This window comes from Acanthochromis polyacanthus, chromosome 5 (genome assembly GCF_021347895.1).
Source record: "Acanthochromis polyacanthus isolate Apoly-LR-REF ecotype Palm Island chromosome 5, KAUST_Apoly_ChrSc, whole genome shotgun sequence".
In the NCBI taxonomy this organism is placed as follows: Eukaryota; Metazoa; Chordata; class Actinopteri; family Pomacentridae; genus Acanthochromis; species Acanthochromis polyacanthus.
Window position 1 is genome coordinate 3,433,762 of NC_067117.1, and position 27,401 is coordinate 3,461,162.

At 39.8% G+C, this 27,401-nt stretch overlaps 2 protein-coding genes across 7 annotated transcripts in view; both read left to right on the forward strand.

The window, feature by feature from the left end:
* The window catches only part of LOC127530242 (nuclear factor 7, brain-like), a 41,934-nt gene extending 27,443 nt beyond the window's left edge, over positions 1-14,491 (forward strand). For 3 of the 4 annotated variants that reach the window (XM_051948883.1, XM_051948885.1, XM_051948884.1), the window contains one exon: positions 14,095-14,490. In XM_051948883.1, the coding sequence (XP_051804843.1) occupies positions 14,095-14,454 (360 nt within the window). In that variant the 3' untranslated portion in view covers positions 14,455-14,490. Of the gene's footprint in view, positions 1-14,094 lie in introns of all 4 variants that reach the window. The other variant, XM_051948886.1, reaches the window with a different exon arrangement.
* Positions 9,669-22,561, forward strand: LOC110968943 (nuclear factor 7, brain-like). Of its 3 annotated transcripts, none has more exons than XM_051948898.1 (2): positions 9,669-9,769; positions 21,029-22,561. In XM_051948898.1, the coding sequence occupies exon 2, from the start codon at positions 21,046-21,048 to the stop codon at positions 22,423-22,425; it is 1,380 nt and encodes a 459-aa protein (XP_051804858.1). In that variant the 5' UTR covers positions 9,669-9,769; positions 21,029-21,045; the 3' UTR covers positions 22,426-22,561. The 3 variants fall into 3 exon arrangements, with proteins under 3 accessions (XP_051804858.1, XP_051804856.1, XP_051804855.1); XM_051948896.1 differs by lacking the exon at positions 9,669-9,769 and adding an exon at positions 10,202-10,293; XM_051948895.1 differs by lacking the exon at positions 9,669-9,769 and adding an exon at positions 20,677-20,939.
* The last annotated feature ends 4,840 nt before the right edge of the window (positions 22,562-27,401 follow it).

Below are 27,401 nucleotides of genomic sequence, written 5' to 3' on the forward strand. Positions count from 1 at the left end.
ATTTTTTCAACATGTCGTAAAAACAAGCCATATGATGAAATAATGTAAAGTAGGCCGTGAAAAACACTATAGAGCAGTTTTCTTTGAAAAAAAACTCATCATGAATTTTGTCCAAAAAAAAAAAAGCCATAAGATATCGAAAAAAATGCCATTTTTTCAACATGTCATAAAAACAAGCCATGTGGGGATCCCGTATAGCTCAACAGGCTAAGCAGGCAACCCATGTTCAGGGGCTGGTCTCCAACACGGCGGCCCGGGTTCGATTCCTGCTCACAGCCCTGTGCTGCATGTCTTCCCCCTACTCCACTTCCATGTTTCCTGTCTGTCTTCACTGTGACAAGCAAAAACAAAACATTAAAAAACATGCCATGTCATGAACTATTGTGAAAAACACTATAGAGCAGTTTTCTTTGAAAAAAAGAATCATCATGAATTTTGTCCAAAAAAACGCCATAGTATAGTATGTCGAAAAAAAGGTCATTTTTTCAACATGTCGTAAAAACATGCCATAAGATGAAATAATGTAAAGTAGCCCATGAAAAACACTATAGAGCAGTTTTCCTTGAAAATAGAATCATCATGAATTTTGTCCAAAAACAACGTCATAGTATACTATGTCGAAAAAAAGGCCATTTTTTCAACATGTCATAAAAACATTCCATATGATGAAGTAATGTAAAGTAGGCCGTGAAAAACACTATAGAGCACTTTTCGTTGAAAAAAAATCATGATGAATTTTGTCCAAAAAAATGCCATAGTATAGTATGTCGAAAAAAATGCCATTTTTTCAACATGTCATAAAAACAAACCATGTAGGGTTCCCGTATAGCTCAACAGGCTAAGCGAGCAACCCCTGTGCAGGGACTGGACTCCAACACAACGGCCCGGGTTCGATTCCTGCTCACGGCCCTTTGCTGCATGTCTTCCCGCGACTCCACCTCCCTGTCTTCACTGTGACTATCAAAAAATATGCCATGTGATGAATTATAGTAAAATAGGCCATGAAAAACACGATAGAGCAGTTTCCTTTGAAAAAAACTCCTGATGAATTTTGTCCAAAAAAACCCGCCATGTCGAAAAAAATGCCATTTTTTCAACATGTCATAAAAACATGCGATATAAAGAAAAAATGTAAAGTAGGCCGTGAAAAACACTATAGAGCAGTTTTCTTTGAAAAAAACTCATGATGAATTTTGTCCAAAAAAAACACCAGAGTATATGTCGAAAAAAAATGCCATTTTTTCAACATGTCATAAAAACAAGCCATGTGGGGTTCCCGTATAGCTCAACAAGCTAAGCGAGCAACCCATGTTCAGGGGCTGGTCTCCAACACGGCGGCCCGGGTTTGATTCCTGCTCACGGCCCTGTGCTGCATGTCTTCCCCCTACTCCACTTCCCCATTTTCTGTCTGTCTTCACTGCGACTATCAAAAAATAAAAGCAAAAACAAAATATTAAGAAAAACATGCCATGTGATGAATTATTGTAAATAGGCCATGAAAAACACTATAGAGCACATTTCTTTGAAAAAAACTCATGATGAATGTTGTCCAAAAAAACCCACCATGTCGAAAAAAATGCCATTTTTTCAACATGTCATAAAAACAAGCCATATGATGAAATAATGTAAAGTAGGCCATGAAAAACACGATAGAGTAGTTTTCTTTGAAAAAAATATCGTCATGAATTTTTTCCAAAAAAAACGCCATTGTATACTATGTCGAAAAAAAAGGTCATTTTTTCAACATGTCATAAAAACATGCCATATGATGAAATAATGTAAAGTAGGCCATGAAAAACACGATAGAGTAGTTTTCTTTGAAAAAAATATCGTCATGAATTTTTTCCAAAAAAAACGCCATTGTATACTATGTCGAAAAAAAAGGCCATTTTTTCAACATGTCATAAAAACATGCCATATGATGAAATAATGTAAAGTAGGCCCTGAAAAACACTATAGAGCACTTTTCTTTGAAATAAAAATCATGATGAATTTGGTCCCAAAAAATGCCATAGTATAGTATGTCGAAAAAAAAATGTCATTTTTTCAACATGTCATAAAAACAAGCCACATGGGGCTCCCGTATAGCTCAACAGGCTAAGCGGGCAACCCATGTTCAGGGGCTGGTCTCCAACACAGCGGCCCGGGTTCGATTCCTGCTCACGTCCCTGTGCTGCATGTCTTCCCCCTACTCCACTTCCCCATTTTCTGTCTGTCTTCACTACGACTATCAAAAAATAAAAGCATGAACAAAATACTTTTAAAAAACATGCCATATGATGAATTATTGTGAAGTAGGCCATGAAAAACACTATAGAGCACATTTCTTTGAAAAAAACTCATGATGAATTTTGTCCAAAAAAAACACCAGAGTATAATATGTCGAAAAAAATGCCATTTTTTCAACATGTCATAAAAACAAGCCATGTGGGTATCCCGTATAGCTCAACAGGCTAAGCAGGCAACCCATGTTCAGGGGCTGGTCTCCAACACGGCGGCCCGGGTTCGATTCCTGCTCACAGCCCTGTGCTGCATGTCTTCCCCCTACTCCACTTAAATGTTTCCTGTCTGTCTTCACTGTGACAAGCAAAAACAAAACATTAAAAAAACATGCCATGTCATGAATTATTGTGAAAAACACTATAGAGCAGTTTTCTTTGAAAAAAAGAATCATCATGAATTTTGTCCAAAAAAACGCCATAGTATAGTATGTCGAAAAAAGGTCATTTTTTCAACATGTCGTAAAAACATGCCATATGATGAAATAATGTAAAGTAGGCCGTGAAAAACACGATAGAGTAGTTTTCGTTGAAAAAAAAATCATCATGAATTTTGTCCAAAAAAAACGCCATTGTATACTATGTCGAAAAAAAAGGCCATTTTTTCAACATGTCATAAAAACATGCCATATGATGAAATAATGTAAACTCGGCCGTGAAAAACACGATAGAGCAGTTTTCTTTGAAAAAAAACTCATCAGAAATTTTGTCCAAGAAAAACGCCATAATATATCGAAAAAAAATGCCATTTTTTCAACATGTCATAAAAACAAGCCACATGGGGCTCCCGTATAGCTCAACAGGCTAAGCGGGCAACCCATGTACAGGGGCTGGTCTCCAACACAGCGGCCCAGGTTCGATGCCTGCTCACGGCCCTTTGCTGCATGTCTTCCCCCTACACCACCTCCATGTTTCCTGTGTCTTCACTGCAACTATCAAAAAATAAAATTAAAAAAACATGCCATGTGATGAAATAATGTAAAGTTGGCCGTGAAAAACACGATAGAGCAGTTCTCTTTGAAAAAAAGAATCATCATGAATTTTGTCCAAAAAAACGCCATTGTATAGTATGTCGAAAAAAAATGCCATTTTTTCAACATGTCATAAAAACATGCCATATGATGAAATAATGTAAAGTAGGCCGTGAAAAACACTGTCGAGCAGTTTTCTTTGAAAAAAATATCGTCATGAATTTGGTCCAAAAAAAAAAATGCCATAGTATAGTACGTCGAAAAATGCCATTTTTTCAACATGTCATAAAAACATGCGATATAAAGAAAAAATGTAAAGTAGGCCGTGAAAAACACTATAGAGCAGTTTTCTTTGAAATAAAAATCATCATGAATTTTGTGCAAAAAAACACCATAGTATATAGTATGTCGAAAAAAATGCCATTTTTTCAACATGTCATAAAAACATGCCATATGATGAAATAATGTAAAGTAGGCCGTGAAAAACACTATAGAGCAGTTTTCTTTGAAAAAAAAAATCATGGATTTTGTCCAAAAAAAATGCCATAGTATAGTATGTCGAAAAAAAAGGTCATTTTTTCAACATGTCGTAAAAACATGCCATATGATGAAATAATGTAAAGTAGGCCGTGAAAGACACTATAGAGCACTTATCTTTGAAAAAAAATCATGAATTTTGTCCAAAAAAAATGCCATAGTATAGTATGTCGAAAAAAAAGGCCATTTTTTCAACATGTCATAAAAACATGCCATATGATGAAGTAATGTAAAGTAGGCCGTGAAAAACACTATAGAGCACTTTTCGTTGAAAAAAAATCATCATGAATTTTGTCCAAAAAAACGCCATTGTATACTATGTCGAAAAAAATGCCATTTTTTCAACATGTCATAAAAACAAGCCATATGATGAAATAATGTAAAGTCGGCCGTGAAAGACACTATAGAGCAGTTATCTTTGAAAAAAAATCATCATGAATTTTGTCCAAAAAAAACGCCATTGTATACTATGTCGAAAAAAATGCCATTTTTTCAACATGTCATAAAAACAAGCCATATGATGAAATAATGTAAAGTAGGCCGTGAAAAACACTATAGAGCAGTTATCTTTGAAAAAAAACTCATCAGAAATTTTGTCCAAAAAAAACGCCATAATATATCGAAAAAAAATGCCATTTTTTCAACATGTCATAAAAACAAGCCACATGGGGCTCCCGTATAGCTCAACAGGCTAAGCGGGCAACCCATGTACAGGGGCTGGTCTCCAACACAGCGGCCCAGGTTCGATTCCTGCTCACGGCCCTTTGCTGCATGTCTTCCCCCTACTCCACTTCCATGTTTCCTGTCTGTCTTCACTGCGACAAGCAAAAAATAAAAGCAAAAACAAAATATTAAAAACATGCCATGTGATGAAATAATGTAAAGTAGGCCGTGAAAGACACGACAGAGCACTTATCTTTGAAAAAAAGAAATCAGCATGAATTTTGTCCAAAAAAAATGCCATAGTGTAGTATGACGAAAAAAAAGGCCATTTTTTCAACATGTCATAAAAACATGCCATATGATGAAATAATGTAAAGTCGGCCATGAAAAACACTATAGAGCACTTTTCTTTGAAAAAAAGAAATCAGCATGAATTTTGTCCAAAAAAAACCGCCATAGTATACTATGTCGAAAAAATGCCATTTTTTCAACATGTCGTAAAAACATGCCATATGATGAAATAATGTAAAGTAGGCCCTGAAAAACACAATAGAGCACTTTTCTTTGAAATAAAAATCATGATGAATTTGGTCCCAAAAAATGCCATAGTATAGTATGTCGAAAAAAAAATGTCATTTTTTCAACATGTCATAAAAACGAGCCATGTGGGGTTCCCGTATAGCTCAACAAGCTAAGCGGGCAACCCATGTTCAGGGGCTGGTCTCCAACACAGCGGCCCGGGTTTGATTCCTGCTCACGTCCCTGTGCTGCATGTCTTCCCCCTACTCCGCTTCCCCATTTTCTGTCTGTCTTCACGACGACTATCAAAAAATAAAAGCATGAACAAAATACTTTTAAAAAACATGCCATATGATGAATTATTGTGAAGTAGGCCATGAAAAACACTATAGAGCACATTTCTTTGAAAAAAACTCATGATGAATTTTGTCCAAAAAAAACACCAGAGTATATGTCGAAAAAAATGCCATTTTTTTAAACATGGCATAAAAACAAGCAACACGGGGCTCCCGTATCGCTCAACAGGCTAAGCGGGCAACCCATGTACAGGGGCTGGTCTCCAACACGGCGGCCCGGGTTCAATTCATGCTCACGGGCCTTTGCTGCATGTCTTCCCCCCTACATAGTATAGTATGTCGAAAAAATGCCATTTTTTCAACATGTCATAAAAACATGCGATATAAAGAAAAAATGTAAAGTAGGCCGTGAAAAACACTATAGAGCAGTTTTCTTTGAAATAAAAATCATCATGAATTTTGTGCAAAAAAACGCCATAGTATAGTATGTCGAAAAAAAATGCCATTTTTTCAACATGTCATAAAAACATGCCATATGATGAAATAATGTAAAGTAGGCCGTGAAAAACACTATAGAGCAGTTTTCTTTGAAAAAAAAAATCATGGATTTTGTCCAAAAAAATGCCATAGTATAGTATGTCGAAAAAAAATGCCATTTTTTCAACATGTCATAAAAACATGCCATATGATGAAATAATGTAAAGTAGGCCGTGAAAAACACTATAGAGCACTTTTCGTTGAAAAAAAATCATCATGAGTTTTGTCCAAAAAAAACGCCATTGTATACTATGTCGAAAAAAAAGGCCATTTTTTCAACATGTCATAAAAACATGCCATATGATGAAGTAATGTAAAGTAGGCCGTGAAAAACACTATAGAGCACTTTTCGGTGAAAAAAAATCATCATGAATTTTGTCCAAAAAAAACGCCATTGTATACTATGTCGAAAAAAAAGGCCATTTTTTCAACATGTCATAAAAACAAGCCATATGATGAAATAATGTAAAGTAGGCCGTGAAAGACACTATAGAGCAGTTTTCTTTGAAAAAAAAATCATCATGAATTTTGTCCAAAAAAATGCCATAGTGTAGTATGTCGAAAAAAATGCCATTTTTTCAACATGTCATAAAAACAAGCCATATGATGAAATAATGTAAACTAGGCCGTGAAAAACACGATAGAGCAGTTTTCTTTGAAAAAAAACTCATCTTAAAGTTTGTCCAAAAAAAACGCCATAATATATCGAAAAAAAATGCCATTTTTTCAACATGTCATAAAAACAAGCCACATGGGGCTCCCGTATAGCTCAACAGGCTAAGCGGGCAACCCATGTACAGGGACTGGTCTCCAACACAGCGGCCCGGGTTCGATTCCTGCTCATGGCCCTTTGCTGCATGTCTTCCCCCTACTCCACTTCCATGTTTCCTGTCTGTCTTCACTGCAACTATCAAAAAATAAAAGCAAAAACAAAATATTAAAAAAAACATGCCATGTGATGAAATAATGTAAAGTAGGCAGTGAAAAACACTATAGACCAGTTTTCTTTGAAAAAAACTCATGATGAATTTTGTCCAAAAAAAACACCAGAGTATAATATGTTGAAAAAAATGCCATTTTTTCAACATGTCATAAAAACATGCCATATGATGAAATAATGTAAAGTAGGCCGTGAAAGACACTATAGAGCAGTTATCTTTGAAAAAAAATCATCATGAATTTCATCCAAAAAAAATGCCATAGTGTAGTATGTCGAAAAAAATGCCATTTTTTCAACATTTCGTAAAAATATTCCATATGATGAAATAATGTGAAGTGGGCTGTGAAAAAAACCCTAGAGAGCAGTTGTCCAAAACAACGACATACTAAACTATGACGTTTTTGTGACATTTTGGATGACATACTAAACTATGACATTTTTGTGACATTTTGGATGACATACAATACTATGATGTCTTTGTGACACTTTGGACAACATACTAACCTCGCAGAAGAGCCCTGCCACCATCAGTTCTGCAGTTTCTCTGGAAACCACTCTGGTGGCACCAGACTATCTCATGCAAAACGATGCTCCACATCTACAACTCAGCAGTACTCTCCATGCTGGTTTATGGCTCAGAAACATGGCCCTGAAATGAAACTCTGGCTGCAAGAATAGATGGTTTTGGTAGCAGGGCTTTCAGAACCATCGAAATCATCAGGTTGCCCCAGCAGGTTTCCAACGCAGTGCTTAGTGCCCTTACCTGCCAGCCCAGAGCATCTTGCTTGCCCGCGCAACGCCACACCCACTAGTTTGGTCATGTCCTCCGCCTTCCGCTTGACCATCCAACGAGAGCCATTCTCCAGTCTCCGTAGGCTGGACACGACCACGAAGCAAGCCCCGCACCCGATGGCTCGACGTCGTTGCGGGTGACCTCAAATATCACGGAGTTGCTGTGGAGGACGCAGGGCTGCTGGCCCAAGAACACCAGCAGTGGAAGAAACTGGTTCATCTGGTCAACTCGACGCATATGGATGGGATGCCCCACCCTTCACAGAAGCCCTACTAATAATACACTCAACAAAATTATAAACGCAACACTTTTGTTTTTGCTCCCATTTTTTATGAGATGAACTCAAAGATCTAAAACCTTTTCCACATCCACAATATCACCATTTCTCACAAATATTGTTCACAAATCTGTCTAAATGTGTGACAGTGAGCACTTCTCCTTTGCTGAGATAATCCATCCCACCTCACAGGTGTGCCATATCAAGATGCTGATTAGACACCATGATTAGTGCACAGGTGTGCCTTAGACTGCCCACAATTAAAGGACACTCTGAAAGGTGCAGTTTTGGAGGCGTCACCTCCAAATTGGCCACATGGCATCGTTTCTTTGCACATGTATTTCTGTTAAACAGTGGAGTCTTTGGTCACTCATCGGAGCATGTAAAAGTGGAGAGACAATTTTAGTGTTTTAGCTTGTTGGAAGTGAAGTAGAAGACACAAGCGTAATTGTTTAGATCATTGCTCTGATTTAGACCACAGAACTTTAACCTTTAGTTCCAAATTTTTTTGTTTCATTTTTGTGTGTAGTTGTGATTTACGCTATGATCTGATCTGTGATGCTGTCTCTCTAATGCTGCTGTTATGAGATTTCTGTATGTAAATATTCAGATTATTTATTGTTTCTGCCACAGAAACCAAGTTGTTTTGGTAAAATAAAAGAAGAAGAGTTTATATCCCACTGAATATCATTGTGCATGTCCTAATTTATAACTGTGGTCGAAATCGTGCCAGATTAATCAGTTTATGAGTCAAAGTTTTGCCACCTTGTCATGATTTTATCAAACAAAAATAGAGATTTTCAGAGTAAACTGCTCTGTCAAATAGAATCTTTCAGTTGAGACGGACAGCAAACTTATACTCATTCATATCACACACATACATCCTCATTTACACACATACACATTCATACAACATTTGGGGGCCTGCTTATAACCTTACATACACAACCCTCTGACCTCAGTTGGAAGGCATTTCATGAGCCGTTTACACACCTACCAGATGATCTTTAAACAACCACACTCACACACAAGGTCCCCGTTTTGAAGGAAGTTATTGACAGTCATCCACACTACAGGTTTAAGAACCTACCATCTGGGGTCCTGCTTATTGACACTTATTGACCCAAATAGTTTAGGTGACAGGACAGTAAACTTACATACGTTAATTCATTTCAGTTGATTTCTCAATTCAAAAGGAGCCTTGATTTCAGGGAGGGATTTAGGTTTTCCAGTGAGGAAAGGAAAGTGAGACTGAATGTATTTTTTAGAAGTCTGGAGGACAATTGTAGGTGACCATCAGCTGTAAAGTGTATAGAATAAAGCATGGATATTTGAATAGCTCGGTGTGGTGCAGGTTTGTGTAATCTATTATTACTCAATAAAGGTTGATCATATCACCTATATGTTCCTCCTCAGCTTCCTTCTCTTCCTTTAGACACACAGTGAGGCTGTTGAGACACACAAGAAGAAGACCAATTCAAAATACAACAAGAAAGAACAGAAAACAAAGCTAGAAAGTACAAATAAATGAACAGAGGGAGACACAAACAGGAAAACATAAAAACATGGAGAAGGAAAACACACAGGAAAAGAGTCTAACAGAAGACAGCAAAAATTTTAAAGACAAAATGTGGATCAGGCCTCTGCTTTCAGACTGTTGAACACAAAACCAGCACAAGTCTTCATCACCAACCGACTCAACTAGTTTGACAACTTAAACAACATCAGCTGATGTTTCCTGTTGATACATGATTCAGTTCTCTGGAAGAAAACACACCCCTGAGTTACAGGTGAAGCAAGAGAAGAGGATGACGAGACTCCACCCCTCACCTCAGATGAACCAGGATTCTTTCTCAGTAAAGAGACACTCAGACAATCAGACGGAGCTTCAGCGTCCTCAGACTGAGTCCAGCTACAACACTGCTGCTTCCAGCTGCTGACACTCCAAACACTGAAGGTGACTGATAATAAAATAATCTCTGATTCTGGGTGAGTTTCAATCAATCAAAGTTTGTTTGTTTGATTGAAACTCAGTTTAAATGTAAGAGAAAATTTAAGCCTTCAAAAAAAGTCAATCATAACCCTCATATGGATTATAGCTTGAACAGATTGATGAGGTTTTTCTGGATTCATTCTGTGGTCAGAAGCTCATCTGTGTGCAAACAGCAGCAAACTATTATTTCACTGACTTAAACCTAAAACTGATTTTCGACTCTTGTGACATCCTGCTGTACACTACCAGCTAAACTGATTTAATCATTTCTGTGGAATGAAACACACACAGAATAACAGGGTAGGCAGGAGATGTGGTATGAGGAAGCTCAGCCCCTCACCTGGCTCACCTCAGAAAAACCAGGAAACAGTTTTTCATTCTTTCTGTGTAAAGAGACACTCAGACGATCAGACGGAGCTTCAGCGTCCTCAGACTGAGTCCAGCTACAACACTGCTGCTTCCAGCTGCTGACACTCCAAACACTGAAGGTGAGTCTGAGCAGAAACACCACTCAGAGTCAAAGGAGCTTTCAGAGAACTTAGAAATGTCTGCATTTTTTCTTAACAAACTCCAATATTTACTATATAAACTGATAACTGCTTTAAGATTTAACCTTCCTGTGAATCACTGGATTAATATTTAGTTGTAGAACCACCGTTTCTGAAAACTGCTTCACATCTGTATTGCATGGAGTTGACCAAGTTCTGGTACCTGTGAACAGGTATTCCAGCCCAGGATGATTGGATGACACTCCACAGTATCTCTGTATTTCTTGGTTTTGCCTCAGAAACAGCATTTTTGATGTAACCCCACAAGTTTTGTATTGGATTAGGTCCAGGGATGGCACTGGCCGCTCCATAACTTTAATCTTGTTGGTCTGAAACCAAGATGCTGCTCGCTTGCTGGTATGTTTGGGGTGGCTGTTTTGTTTAATCGTCCATTTCTATGTGATTTCCCTGTTATGGAATAGCGTTACTTTTAAACCGACATCTAAATAAGGAACGTATGGTTTTGCCTTTCTGACATGTTTCGACTGTATCTGCAATATTCTTCAGAGCATCATCCAACGTGTGATGACGTGTCCTGTTTATCATGTGGCCGATCTGACAGATCTGTCTGAATCTGATTATGCACATAATTCTGTACATAATCACCATTCCATATATCCGAGGGAGAACAGAACCCATACAATGCATAATGAAAAAACACAACATTAACACAGCAGTGAAACTACATACAAAACTCCGGCAGCTATTATTTTGTCCAAAAGATAAAATAGAACCAGACAATAAATGCAACATCATATATGAAATTCCGTTCAAATCTTGTGAGAAAACATACATTGGCGAAACAGGTACATCATTCAACACAACTGGACGACTCACAAGAGCACAAAAAGAAAAAGCCAATCAAGAAAACAAAATCAGTCGTCACGGACCACTGTCAAAGAAATAATCACATCATGGACTGGGACAGGAGATCATTTTAACATCGGAGGCCAACAAATACAATGGATTAAAGAGGCCATTGAGATCAAGAAGAGGGTGAGCTGCTCCATGAACCGGGACGAGGGGGCCTACAACCTATAATACCTGGGATTCCATCCTCCAGAGACCACCGGATGGCGGGGGGCATGGCCGGTCTGACAGTCACATGATAAAAAGGACACGTCATCACACATCGGATGACGCTCTGACGACGACTCCAGACACAGTCGAAATATGTCAGCAAGGTAAAATCATACTTTCCTAATTTAGCTGTTGGTTTAACAGTCACACTATTCTAGAAAAAGAAAGGACAAAATGAACGGAATCCAATTAGGTAATTTCCTCTTCGGCATAAGACAACATGACCTCTTCAAGTATTCTGATGTGTTCAAACTGATCCATGATCCCTATGTGATAAATGGGCCCGACTCCTTAGTATGAGAAACATCCCCACATCATGATGCTTCCACCACCATGCTTCACCGTCTTCACCGTGTATTGTGGCTTGAAATTCAGTGTTTGTCTTGACCCAAAAATAACAATCTTGCTTTCATCGGTTTACAAAATGTTGCACCATTTCTCTTTAGGGCAGTCATTGTGTTCTTTGGTCAGTCGGAATGTCTTCAGCTCGTCGTTTTTGCAACAATACGACTTTGTGAGGGCTTCTTGCCCATAGCTTGGCTTCACATCTTCTAATTGTTCCAGTGCTCACAAGTAACTTCAGACCTTCCCTGACCTCCCTGGCGGTGATCATTGGCTGAGTCTTTGTCATTTTGGCGATTCTTCGATACATTCGAATGATTGCTTTCCATTTTCTTCCACGTCTTGCTGGTATTGTTTGCCATTTAAAAGCATTTGAGATCATTGTAGCCGAGCAGCCGATCATTTTCTTTCATCCAAACAACTTTTTAATCAAAGTATGCTCTTCCTCTGAACAATGCAATGACCTGTTTTACTCAGTTTCACTCAAAAATGCACTGTAACCAGCATGTACAACATTTGCTGCCATCGTTCTCATGTGAGAGTCACCTGTTTGACATCTGTTATCCACCAAATAAATGAGCTCATTAATTGAACTCCACATTGCGATTATTTAGAACACGGCCTTTTCAATTAATGATTCAATTACAAAGAATCAACAGTATGCATGTCACGATTGTGATTGTTGTAAGCTGTGAGAATTTGCAGAAGATTTTAGATTCAATAGAAGGAAATTACTGCTGCCATTGACCTTTGAGCCAATCCTACCAGTCGCAGCACGTTGTATAACCAAAGCAACTGTGGTGGAATGTAATTAAGTACATTTACTCAAATGAGTACAGATCTGAGTCAATAATTAACTGTTGACACCACTTTTGAAATGTTCAAACTGTGATGTAAAACAATCACTAATGTAAAAAAAGAGCAAAGCAACCTATAATAATAGAAACAGAACCAAATCACCAATCTCAGCAACTGTGCTAGAAGATGAGAAAGTAATTTCTCTAAAGGAGTGGAAAACAACCCTCAAGTTGTTGAGGGTTGTCTTGTACTGGACATTTAAATGTCCACTACAAGAACCACAAAGAGATGTAAAAGAACCAAATTGGATGCAGAGTGACGACATAAAGATTTGAGGAGGTTGTGCTGCTTTTTGAACTAAAAACACTGAAGTGTCACAACTCTGTTGTTTATGACTGAAGTGAAATGTGAATGTTTTCATGTGACATTGATTCACTGGACTCTGTGTCTGCTGTGTTTTCAGATTCACTCACATAATAAATGGCTTCCAGATCAGAGAAGGATCTCTGCTGTCCGGTCTGTCAGGACATCTTCACAGATCCTGTTGTTCTGTCCTGTAGCCACAGCTTCTGTAGAGACTGTCTGAAGACCTGGTGGAGACAGAAACCAACACACGACTGTCCACTTTGTAAGAGAAGATCTTCAAGAGAAGATCCACCTTCTAACCTGGTTTTAAACAATCTGTGTGAGTCCTTCTGTCAGCAGAGATCTCAGAGATCTTTAGAGTCTCTCTGCAGTTTACACTCTGAGAAACTCAAACTCTTCTGTCTGGATCATCATCAGCCAGTGTGTCTCGTCTGTAGAGATTCACAAAAACACTCCAACCACAGATTTAGACCCATCGATGAAGCTGCACAACAACAAAAGAAGATACTTCAGGAAACTCTGAAGCCCTTGAAGGAGAAGCTGAAGGTTTCTGAACAAGTTAAAGTGGAGTTTGATCAAACAGCAGAACACATTAAGGTCCAGGCCCGACACACAGAGAGGCAGATTAAGGAGCAGTTTGAGAAGCTTCACCAGTTTCTGATAAAGGAAGAGGAGGCCAGGATGGCTGCACTGAGGGAGGAAGATGAGCAGAAGACTGGGATGATGAAGGAGAAGATGGAGGCTCTGAGCAGAGAGATAGCAGATCTTTCAGACACAGTCAGAGCCACAGAGGAGCAGCTGAGAGCTGAAGACGTCTCATTCCTGCTAAACTGCAAGGCTGCAGTGGAAAGAGTCCAGCGCTGCCTCCTGCTGGAGGATCCACAGCTGCTCTCAGGAGCTCTCATAGACCAGGCCAAACATGTGGGCAACCTGAGCTTCAACATCTGGAACAACATGAAGGACATGGTCTCCTACACTCCTCTCATTCTGGACCCAAACACTGCTGGTTCAGAACTCCTCCTGTCTGAAGATCTGACCAGTGTGACACGAGGAGATGAACAGCAGCTTCCTGATAATCCAGAGAGGTTTGATTCTTCTTTCTCTGTTCTGAGCTCTGAAGGCTTTGACTCAGGAACTCACAGCTGGAATGTTGAGGTTGGAGACAGTAAACGCTGGACACTGGGTGTGATAGAAGAGTCTGTCCAGAGGAAGGCAAAGATACAGTCTGGATTTTGGGGAACATGGTTCTATGGAGATAAATACTTGGCACGTTCATCATCAGCTCCTGTCACGGTTCTCTCAGTGCAGAAGAAGCTCCAGAGGATCAGAGTGAATCTGGACTGTAACAGAGGAAAGCTGTCCTTCTCTGATCTTGATACTAAAACACACATACACACCTTCTATCACACTTTCACTCAGAGGATGTTTCCATTAATTTACACTGATGACAAAGTTGGTGGTAAAGTTCAGATTTTACCAGAGAAGGTCTCAGTGGCAGTGAAACAGATCCGTTAAAGATCAACAGGATCAATATATTCAGAATGTCTGTTTGTTGATGTTCTTTTTGGTGGTTGTTTTTTTTCTGAATTGTGTATTTGGCTTTTTACTTTTCTCTGTAGAAATAGATGAGAATCTAAACAAACAATATTTTTACCTGCATTCTATGAATATTTTCAGATTCAGGGGAAACTTTTTGAGATTTAATTATTTTTTTCAATAAAATAACAAGAAACTGCAGATTAAATTCTATAAAGTTTCCAGTCAGTAAAAGTGATTCATATTCAATTACATTTACAGATTTGCACTGTATCATTGAACTACAGAAAACAATGAGTAAAATCACAATGGAATTTTCTTCATTTAATCAATCTTAAAAATCAAATCAAAATTGTAAATAATGTCCACATCAAATAAAAATGATTCTTTTATGCAATAACTAAAGGTATATAATTTGAACTTGTTCTACAGATTTTCTTTGATTTGTTAAATTATAGACAGTGTATTATTCAATTTCATTTATATAGCACCAATTACAATCCTTGAACAGTTTAGTTGGGATAGGCTCTAAAAGACATGTTGATGACTCAGCTGTAGAAACTGTTGAAATTAGTTCAGAGGAGTGAAAGAAATTACATTGTATGTATTTTTTAAAATTACAATACATTATATGATGTCATTATATTATATTATATTATGATTTATTACATCATGTTACATTAAGTTAAGCTACATTGTATCATATTGTAGAATTTATGCTATAGTATTTGCTATTATATTATATTGGATGATATATTATACAGTGTTGTAAATAATATAATATTGTTCTGTATTATATAAAACATAAAAAGTAAGTTTTGACTTATTGCCATACACATAAATAAATCTGCGTAAATCATATTTACGTCACACATTCCTGCACTGATGAACTGATATAGCTGCAAGTCTGTAAAAGCCACCAAAGAATATTGTAATAATTACATTTGGAGTTCAGTTTGGTTAACATTCATTTCTAACAGGAATATTGATGTACAGGTTTTAGTTGTCATGTTTTTTTTTCTGCCTGTACATGTGTGCAGACAGGCTGAATATTCTGCTTCCTGAGGGACAGGTAACATCACTGCAGACCCACCACACCCTGGACACAACCTGCTCCAAGTCCTCTGGTAGGAACTACACAGCACTGAAGTCCAAAACAGACACAGACCACAACAGTTTCTTCACACAGGATGAACATTTCAATCAGTCTAACTAGCAGAACAAGTCTTTATGAATCCCAACCCTGAACCACTTTATATCCTGTAAATCACTGAACTGTTTAGATTTCATCCCTCATCTCTGCTCCACTGAACTACTGTCCATCCGCCTCATTTTTACAAGAAGTCACTACCTCTGAGACTTTGCTTCTCTTTAAACATGCTGTCTTATACGCTGCACATGTAGTTAAACCCCTGTAGCTCTTGTTTAAATGAACAAGTTAAATTACTATGTTGGAATACTTTGAGAGCAAAGAGATTCAAATTATATGATTCCAATTTTTTTTTTTTTGAAGATGAGCAATACAAACTCAAAAATAAATCCTTCAGATTAATTTCTGCCCATAAGTTGTGTCCGAGGCATGAGTGACTTGATCCATTTATTAAAATTTTTTACAAAATGGGGAAAATCTGTGAAAAAACAGTAATCTGTTTGAGAATTTTAGTTAAAAACCATGAGAAAAATGTTCATTTTTTACAGTGGGCGTCACCTCCAAAATGGCCACGCTGGCATCGTTTCTTTGCACACATATTTCTGTTAAACAGTGGAGTCTTTGGTCTCTTAATAGAGCATGTAAAGGTGGACAGATATTTTTGGTTTTTAGGTTATTGGGAGAGAAGAACAAGACCCAAGTGTATTGGTTTGGGTCATCACTCTGATTTAGACCAGAGAGCTTTAACCTCTAGTTCCAAATTGCTTTCTTTCATTTTTGTGTGTAGTTGTGATTTACTCTATGATCTGATGCAATGCTGCTGTTATGAGATTCCTGTATGTAAAATATTCAGATTAATTGATTTTTTCATAGAAACCAAGTTGTTTTTGGTAGAATAAAAGGAGATGAGTTTATATCCCATTGAGTATCATTGTGCATGTGTTGGTTTATAATTGTGGTCAAAATCGTGCCAGATTAATCACTTAGTTTATGGCTCAAAGTTTTGCCACCTTGTCGTGATTTTAATCAAACAAAAATAGAGATTTTCAGAGTAAACTGTTGCTCTGTCAAACAGAATCTTTCAGGTGAAAAGGATAGGAAACATACTCATTCATATCACACTCATACAGCATTTGGGGACCTGCTTATAACCTTACATACACAACCCTCTGACCTGGACACTACACTGGGTGTGGTAGAAGAGTCTGTCCAGAGGATGGGATGGATACAAACTGGATTTTGGAGAATATTGTTCTTTGAAGGTAAATACTGAGCGTGGTCTCCATCAGCTCCCTCCACTGATCTTTCAGTGCAGAAGAAGCTCCAGAGGATCAGAGTTAATCTGGACTGTAACAGAGGAAAGCTGTCCTTCTCTGATCCTGATACTAAAACACTCATACACACTTTCACTCAGAGGATGTTTCTTTACATTGCCACTGATGGTAAAGTTCAAATTTTACCAGAGAAGGTCTCAGTGACAGTGGAACTGTTAGGATTTTGGGTCGGCTCAGGAAATGACAGACAGTCTCAGTTAAACATAAAAGGGTTTTATTTACAGAGGTTTACCAAAAACTACAACCAAGATGGTGGCAACAACCAGAAACTAAATCCTCGATCTCAAAAATACACACAGCGACTACTTGTGGCTGGAACTACAACTACTACGAATAACACAAATCACACAACTCTCGGTAGGCAACACTTTAACACTACGAAACAACCTATTACTTTAACCTCTACGTTCGAGGGAATGCTACGATTAACAACTACTTCAAAGGCTGCTCGGTACGGGAGCAGATGCTACGATCGACGACAGAATAAACACAAATTCATTAGGTATGCTCGGGACGGTTCACCGTGCAGGAAGCCAGAGTGCAGGGCCAGGTGGTGGAGAGCAATGGAGGCGGAAGGTGAATGGAAGAGACGCCCAAAGGTGTGTGACGGTCTGGGGTGAAGTCCTCTCTTGCTGAGACGGAGACTGAGATCCAGTGCTGATGGTGAGTAGGAAACTCTACTAGGAGCAGATGGAGCCACAACTAGAAGAGATGAAGACAGTGGAGATTACTGTAGAACAGAGTACAAACATGAATTGACTGGCAACAATGTCTACACAGCTCCTACACGATGTGTCACAATCCAGCGTTTGAGGGTTGTGAGGCGTCTGGTTAAACTGAGGCAGGGTGTGCTTGATTGAACGATCTCCACCTGCTCCTACTTCTGGCTGTGCGCTGCTGATGAGACACACCTGCCGTTGCCACTGCACTGCTGAGCCACCCTGAAAGAGAGAGAGAGAGAGAAGGGAGGCACTATTTAGGCCTGGCAGCAGCCAGCCTGACAGGAACAGATAAGTTAGAGATCAACAGGATCATGTTTCAAAATGTTTCTTTCTTGAAGGAAAAAGTCAAAGAACTGAACCTCTTAGACATCAACAAATGAACAATGCCAACCAGCAGTCAAAAACATTTGACCTTTGCAGTGTGCTTGAGTAAACGTCTGTTTGGCTTACTCAACAATAGCTTTTAGCTTGGTTCTAGTTTGTTTTTCATGTTTGGCATGGATGAACTAGCACTTTGTGTGCGTATTATCCTGTCACCATATTTAGAGGAAAACTGAGAATTTTGGGAGGACTACATATTTAAAATGGTGACAAGAAGAAGAAAGGGGAGTATTTTGTTGGAGTATTTTGTTGGAGGGGTGTTTAGATTTCTGTACTCATTGTTCAGCCTTTAATAAAAACAGATTGTTCTGTCTACAACCAAACCAAAGGTCCTGGTTGTTGAGCTGTTTCTTCCCTATAGGGACACAAAGAGTCCATCTTTTAAAAACAGCTGACAAATCTTAAGGTGAGGAGATATTTCTGCCTGTCGCTAGAATAAAATGAGAGTTGAAACATCTGGAAGTCATTTGGCTGTTGGAAAACTGATGTAAGAGGACAAAACGGCTTCTTTTTAGACCCTCTGAGCCCTAAAACTAGGTTTGGATGGATAGTATGTGTGTGGATGGATGGATGGATGGATGGATGGATGGATGGATGGATGGATGTGTGTGGATTGATGGATGGATGAGAGATAAGAAGCAAAATCAGACAAAAATTGATGTAATGTAATGAAAGTAAGGCACAAAACGATCACAAAGATATAAAAAGTAATTAAAATGCCACAAATATTGATGCAAAACAACCAAAAAGAGAAAAAACATCCAAAAACAGACATGACATGACCACAAAGACATACAAAACAAATAACATCTGGAGTCATGGTGTCTCAATAATAATCTGGCTCTAAACACCAAAAAGACCAAGGAGATGGTGGTGGACTTCCATAGGAAAAGACGCATCAACCACCAACCGCTCTTTATAGGCAACGATGTGGTGGAGAGGGTGAGAAGTTTCAAATTCCTGGGAGTAATACTGACTGAGGACCTGTGCTGGAGTGACCACGTTGCCACAGCGGTGGGCAAGGCACAGCAACGCCTCTATTACCTGAGGAAGCTGAGGAGCACTCGCATCCCCAGACCTTCGATGGTGAACTTTTACAACTGTGCCATCAATAGTGTTCTGACATATGGGTTCTTAGTGTGGTTCTCCAGCTGCACTAAGGCTGACCAACAGGCTCTCCAGCGGGTGGTCAATGCTGCGGAGAGAATCATTGGAACTACTCTCCCTGAGATCAACACCATCTTCTCCGCCCGCTGCTTGAGGAGAGTGCACAACATCATGCGAGACCAGCACCATCCTGCTAACCACCTTTTCCACCTGCTGCCTTCAGGGAGGAGGTACAGGTCCATACAGGCCAAAACTGCAAGACTGGCCAACAGTCTGTATCCACAGGCTGTGAGGCTACTCAATTCTGCCCCTCTCCCCTCTCTGCTCCCCCATTCTCACGGACAATAACCATATCCACCAATTATAAATCTGATCTGGTTTGCATAGTTGCAGATTGTCACTATTCACCACCCCCCTCTCTCGTGATCCTTCTTCCCCAACGGTTATGTCTTTGTTGCACTGGGTGATTTACGGTATTTAGTATTTATTATTGTGAGTACTGGACTATTTATGATATTTATTACTGTGAGGTCTTTTTTTTTTTTTGCACTTATCAACTCTGTTGTATGGATGCTCCGAGCGTAATTTCGTTGTCCTTGTGACAATGACAATAAATATTCTAATTCTGATTCTAACATCAGACATAAATTGATGCAAAACAACCACAAAGAGACAAACTATCCAACAAAACACAAAATACGAAAAGCTGGACACAAAACAAAAAAATCCTAAGCAAAGTAATATAACACAGCCAAAATATCTACAAAATCCCCCACGACATTGACAAAGAGACATCCATCCATCCATCCATCCATTCTCTATCCACCGCTTTATCCTCACTAGGGTCATGGGGGGTGCTGGAGTCTATCCCAGCTGACTCGGGCGAAGGCAGGGGACACCCTGGACAGGTCACCAGTCTGTCACAGGGCTACATATACAGACAGACAATCGACAAAGAGCCAAAACAAGTATAATCTGACACAAAACAACCACAAAGAGACAAAACGTCCACAAAAGGCATTAAATAACCACACAGACACAAAACAAGTAAAATACAACAAAAATTGATGCCGTCCTACTGTTATTACAGACAGTAACCACAGATTGTGTGACCGTCCATGAAAAGCACATTGAAAAAGTTCATTTTCAATGTCGTTGCAACAGGATTCTTTATTTTATTGCATTTAAAGTGTCTACGTTATTATGGACTATGAAGCTCTTTGAAAAGTCTGTTTCAAAGCGACCAATGGCAGAGAAAGTCTTTATTTATGCAGCAGTTTAACATTCAAATGTATTCAAATCAATCTGAAGGTGAAGCACTGAATCATAGGAATGTGTTGTGTTTGCAAAAGTTGAATTTAATTCTGCTCTGATTCTTTCTGATACAGAAGAGGGTGCAGTGAATTCAGATTTAAACCTTCTAAAAATGAACGATTCTGTGCTTCAAACAAGCTGCCTGTGCAGCAGAGCAGAAAAAAAGCATTTAGAAGATCTTCTTCAGTCAGATAACACACACACAAATGACACGCCCTCTGACAAATGATTCAGTTCTCTGGAATGAAACACACCCCTGAGTTAGAGTTGAAGCAAGAGAAGTGCTGTGACGAAGCTCCGCCCCTCACCTGGCTCATCTCACACAAACCAGGAAACAGTTTGTGATTCTTTCTCAGTCAAGAGAAACTCAGACCATCAGACGGAGCTTCAGCGTCCTCAGACTGAGTCCAGCTACAACACTGCTGCTTCCAGCTGCTGACACTCCAAACACTGAAGGTGAGTCTGAGCAGAAACACCACTCAGAGTCAAAGGAGATTTCAGAGAACTTAGTGACTCACTGGACTCTGTGTCTGCTGTGTTTTCAGATTCACTCACACAATAAATGGATTCCAGATCAGAGGAGGATCTCTGCTGTCCGGTCTGTCAGGACGTCTTCACAGATCCTGTTCTTCTGTCATGTAGCCACAGCTTCTGTAGAGACTGTCTGAAGACCTGGTGGAGACGGAAACCAACACGCGACTGTCCAGTTTGTCAGAGAAGATCTTCAAAGTCTAAACCACCTCGTAACCTGGTTTTAAAGAATCTGTGTGAGTCCTTCAAGCAGCAGAGATCTCAGAGATCTTCAGAGTCTTTCTGCAGTTTACACTCTGAGAAACTCAAATTCTTCTGTCTGGATCATCATCAGCCAGTGTGTGTCGTCTGCAAACATTCTAAAAAACACTCCAACCACAGATTCAGACCCATCAATGAAGCTGCACGACAACAAAGGAAGGAACTTCAGGAAACTCTGAAATCTTTAAAGAAAAAGCTGAAGGTTTCTGAACGAGTTAAAGTGAAGTTTGATCAAACAGCAGAACACATTAATGTCCAGGCCCAACACACAGAGAGGCAGATTAAGGAGCAGTTTGAGAAGCTTCACCAGTTTCTGATAAAGGAAGAGGAGGCCAGGATGGCTGCACTGAGAGAGGAAGAGGAGCAGAAGACTGGGATGATGAAGGAGAAGATGGAGGCTCTGAGCAGAGAGATAGCAGATCTTTCAGACACAGTCAGAGCCACAGAGGAGCAGCTGAGAGCTGAAGACGTCTCATTCCTGCTAAACTACAAGGCTGCAGTGGAAAGAGTCCAGCGCTGCCTCCTGCTGAAGGATCCACAGCTGCTCTCAGGAGCTCTCATAGACCAGGCCAAACATGTGGGCAACCTGAGCTTCAACATCTGGAACAACATGAAGGACATGGTCTCCTACACTCCTCTCATTCTGGACCCAAACTCTGCAAATCCAGAACTCATCCTGTCTGAAGATCTGACCAGTGTGACGGTAGGAGATGAACAGCAGCTTCCTGATAATCCAGAGAGATTTGATCTTCATGGCTTCATTCTGAGCTCTGAAGGCTTCAACTCAGGAACTCACAGCTGGAATGTTGAGGTTGGAGACAGTAAATTCTGGGAACTGGGTGTGTTAGAAGAGTCTGTCCAGAGGAAGGGATGGATACAGTCTGGATTATGGAGAATATTGTTCTCTGAAGGTAAATACTCAGCAGGTTCACCACTAATTTCCTCCACTGTTCTCTCAGTGCAGAAGAAGCTCCAGAGGATCAGAGTGAATCTGGACTGTAACAGAGGAAAGCTGTCCTTCTCTGATCTTGATACTAAAACCCTCATACACACCTTCAATCACACTTTCACTCAGAGGATGTTTCCACTCATTTATACTGGTGGGAAAGTAAAGATTTTACCAGAGAAGTTCTCAGTGACAGTGGAATAGATCAGTTAGAGATCAACAGGATCATGTTTCAAAATGTTTCTTTCTTGAAGGAAACCTCTTAGACATCAACAAATGGACGATGTCAAGCGACAGTCAGAAATGTTTAACCTTTGCGGTGTGCTTGAGTAAATGTTTGCTTGGCTTACTCAACAATATCCTCTAGTTTGTTGTTTGTTTTTCATGTTTGACATGGATGAACTTGCACTTTGTGTGTGCATTTTCTCGTCACCATGTCCTGCAACAAAACCATGGACTTCCAGCCCGATCTCACGGGGATTCGGGAAACTGTCACGTAAGTTTTAGTTTCGGTTTCGTGTGCACCAACACGATTTCGTCATGTTTTTCGTGCTGCTCACCACGAAATGCGCACCAATGTATTTTAAACGGCGGACTTTTCGTGCCACTCAGAACGTATTTCAAAAGAATGTGTATATTATATTTTTAATGTAAAACCGTGGCGAATCCAACGCTATATTTTGCATGACATCGTCCCTAAACATAACCCTAACCCTAACCTAACCATAACCTAACCATAAGCCGGTGGTACACTTACCAATTTGCATAGGAATTTCAAGAATGTCCGGCGGCCGGCGGCCGCAAACGCGATCACACAAGCAGTATACGCCGATGGACAGCTTAGATCGTCATGAATCCGCCGGTATAAACCACTTTCAGATGTGATTACCACAGCGAAAAACATTTCGTGGTGAGCGGCACGAAAAACATGACGAAATCGTGTTGGTGCGCACGAAACCGAAACTAAAACTTACGTGACAGTTTCACGAATCCCCGTGAGACCGGGTTGGGACTTCTGTACTTCGTGTTAAAGCCGTAAATAAAACCAGATTGTTTTGTCTACAGTCAAACCAAACGAGAGTCCACCTTTTAAAAACTGAGTTGACCAGTCTTGAAGTGAGGAGATATATATATATAAACACACACACACACACACACACACACACACACACACACACACACACACACACACACACACACACACACACACACACACACACAGTTTTTATCTTAAAACATAAATATGCAGGGCTGTGTTATATCTGATTCCATTTTATTGTTTTTCATGGTAAAGATAAACACATCAGATGAACTGAGGTGTTGACATCAAGTACACTGGTGTTCCAGCTGCACATTAACTGGGAGGGGTTCTCACTAGTCCATACTTGCAAGTCAGTAGACGAGTGTGGACTTGATGTCAGGATAGCTGCCAGATTAGATGTCAGGCTAACTGACAGACTAACTGTAAAGCTCTGCAGTCAGGCTAGCTGTCAAGCTAATTTGTAGGTTAACAGTCAGGCTTAGTATAAGACTAATTGTCAGGCTAACTATCTGACTAATCATCAGATTGTTAGATTAATTGTCAGATTAGCTGTAAGAGTAGCTGTCAGACCAACTGTCCAGCTACCTGACAGACTCTACTGTCAAGCTAACTGTCAGGCTAATCATCAGACTGACTGTTAGGCTAACTGTCAGATTAGCTGTAAGACTCGCTATCAGGCTAATTGTAATACTACCTTTATGACTTACTATCAGAATGTCATACTAGCCGTATGGCTGACTAATTGTCAGACTAGATTTCAGGCTAATTGTCTGACTAGTTTTCAGGTTAACTGTCAGATTAGCTGTCAGTCCAACTGTATAGCTACCTGGCAGGCTCTTCTATCAAGCTAATTGTCAGATTAGCTGTCAGGCTCATCATCAGACTGGCTTTTAGGTTAACTGTCAAATTAGCTGTAAGACTAACTGTTAGGCTAATTGTAATACTAGCTTTATGACTTACTGTCAGATTAGCTGTCAGGCTAATTGTCAGACTAATTCTGAGATATTGTTTCACCACAGCTGTCATACCTATAAAGCTCTGCTGTGCTGCCAGCTTATGAACCAAATCAGTCCAAAACATAAAGTTTACAGAAAATAGGCTTAGAAGATAAAACATATATGATAAATACCAACTGTTGTTTCGAACTATGCTACAAAAAAAAGTCTCAGTGTAAATTATCCCAGCGATAACAGCAGCATAACAGTCTGAAAACAGGTTCTATGTTAAAAATGATTTTTGAAAAGCTGCAGGGAGCGCAAAAGATTTTAATAGGAACCACAGCGGGCCAAAATGAAGCAGAATTATCCTTTTTGAAAGAGACAGGAGTTGCTTTGTGGAGGTCTGTGTTTTTAATTAGCTGAAACTTTTCAGTGAATTACTGCAGCCTGTCTACAACCTGTGGCAGGAGATAATAACGTTTTCTGCTTCTTCTGTCAAACTCAAAGCCTCTTTATCAGAAAAATAGTGTTAAATTTCTCACAGTCAAAACCAAAATCCACGGTAAGCAGCTGTAAACACCGGCTGGGATTAGTTTTGTGGAGATCAAACCCGCAGGCAGCTTGTGCACCTCTCCGCACTCAAAGATAATTTCAAACTTGTGTTTCTTTTCTCTGCCGTTTATTTTCCTGACAGGTACATCAAGCTTTCCTGTATTACTCCCGGTGAGACGTATTAATCTCTGGGAACAACGGCTGTTTCATTTGAAATGTATGGATTTCAGCGACCTGACCGTGTCGCAGCTTTTCAGAAAGTGGCAAGGGGAAGATTGGTGGGCAGCTGGGATCAAGGTGGCAATCATTTATGTCCTGACATGCTTTTTTCCTGCAGTTTCTCCTCCAGCGAAGGTGAGGGTTGTTGTGACAAATGGCTTTCACTACCATTACTAGCAACACAGGAAACGCAGCTGGCCGACCTGTTCAATAAGTCATGAGGAGGAGATGGCGGAGCGGCTGAGGAGCAGGGCGGTGATGGACTGCCGACACATCGCGTCTCATTTGTGTTTGTGGAGGAGGCGGAGGGAAAATTACAAAACGCCACAGAGGATACAGACGAGGGCCGTTCTATAAATACACGGAGATAAATCACTCGGAACAAATGTGGTTTTAATTCTGTCAAAGCTAATGAACGACCAAAACAAACAACCGCAGAAACATTCGCGTTTCCGTGCAGTCGCTACTAATCTGATACGCGTCTCTTTGTGGTCATTTTGTGTCCCGTTTTTTGTACCCTCATCAAAATGACCACAAAAAAAGCACAAAAATGCAATAAAAAAGAAAAGAAAAAAAACCCCGAAGAGACCGAATGACCACATAGATGTGCAAAGACTAAACAGAAAACTATAACAAAAAAAGTGAAAAATGACCACAAATCACAAAAAAAATAATCACAGAGACATGAAACTGAACAAAACAAGCCCCAAAGCACCAAGAAGAAACACAAAACCACTACAAAAGATGAGAATTTGTACCTCAAAGCACAAAAACACCACAAAGGAATGGAAAACTATAACATAAGTTTAAAAAAATGGACACTAAGAAACACAGAGACACAAAAGATGATGAAAATTACAACAAAAAAGTGAAAAAAATGACCACAAAAGGATCACATAGAGGTGCAAATGATCAAAAAACAGGAAAATCGATGCAGAGACACGAAACAACCCTGAAGAAGCCAAATGACCACAAAGACATGCAAGAAGAAACACAAAACAGCCAGTACTCAATGGAAAATTATAACTAAAAAGTGAAAAATGACCACAAGATGTAGAAAAATGGCCACACATAACCTCTAAGAAAAATAGAATAAGACCAAAGACACACAAGACAACTACAAAAGGACACAAATTAATGCAAAGAAACACAAAAACACCACAAAAAGATGAAAAACTACAACAACAAATGAAAAAAAGACATGAATAATCATCAAAATGAACATGAGGAACCCATAAACACCAAGAACAAATGCAAAACCACCACGAAGGAGTGGAAAACTCCAACAAGAACATGAGAAATGACCACAAAAGAGACAAAGCAACTCAGAAGAGACCAAATGATGACAAAGACATGAAAAAGACAAACAAAGGCCACAAAGAAACACAAAAACACTGAACAGGGATGGAAAACTACAAAACAAAAGTGAGAAATGAAGTCAAAGGCACAACAAGAAAAGATGACCACAAAGACAAATGCAAAGACACAAAGAAACCTGACATCACCACAAAAAGATGGAAAACTACAACAAAAACTGTTTAAAATGACCACAAAAAGACACCACGTGGTCGCCAAGAGGCACCAAACATGCACTAACGGAAATAAAATGACACCAAAGGCACAGAAAACGATTAAACAAGACACAACAGTGACCACAAAGAAACACAATCCAGACAGTGTGAAGCTCTCGTTTCGTTTTGTCTGAGTTTTATGTCCTCACCTGGTCCCTCCGTGGTCGTCTGACCGCTGTCATGTGACCGGCGGTTGTCGTGTGATGGATCGTCTCCTCGCCGCTGAACAAATGGAGCCGAGCACACAGCTGTGACTCTCCCTCTTATTGGATCTGAGGTCAAACCTCAGAGGAAGCTGCAGGAGAAACGTCCTCGTCGGTCACACAGTCTGCACAGATTTCATCAGAAGGGCAGCATTTCCCAGTTTTGATGGTTATTTGTGCAGCATCGGTTTCAGAATGACGTGCAAGATTTCATCACGCGCTCTTCAAAGTAGAAGAACCTCGAGGAACCTGCTGGGTTTCCCCCCATTGGTACTCTTGTGTCAGGCTGGCAGCTCTGGCTAGTGCTCTCTCTCCCTCTCCTTTTTTCCTCTCTCCCTTTTTAGGTGCCTCCGGGGGATAATTGCGGTGGCAGGTGTGGCTCATCTTGATCAGGAACAGGTGGAAGCTCGATCAGTCAAGCCTCCCTCTTCTGCTATTTAACCAGACGCCACCCATCTCTCGATGCTGGATTGTGACACGCCTTGTAACCATTGCTCGTGTTTCTAAGTTTTAGGCCCCATCCAACGCTTAACGGTTTCAAAAACGATCGCTATAAAGACGAAGGCGTCTCAGAAAATGTGTGTGTCTACATGAATGCACTCGATACGCATGGAAACGCTGTAAAGCACATGACAGACCTCGAGGGGCGCTGTAA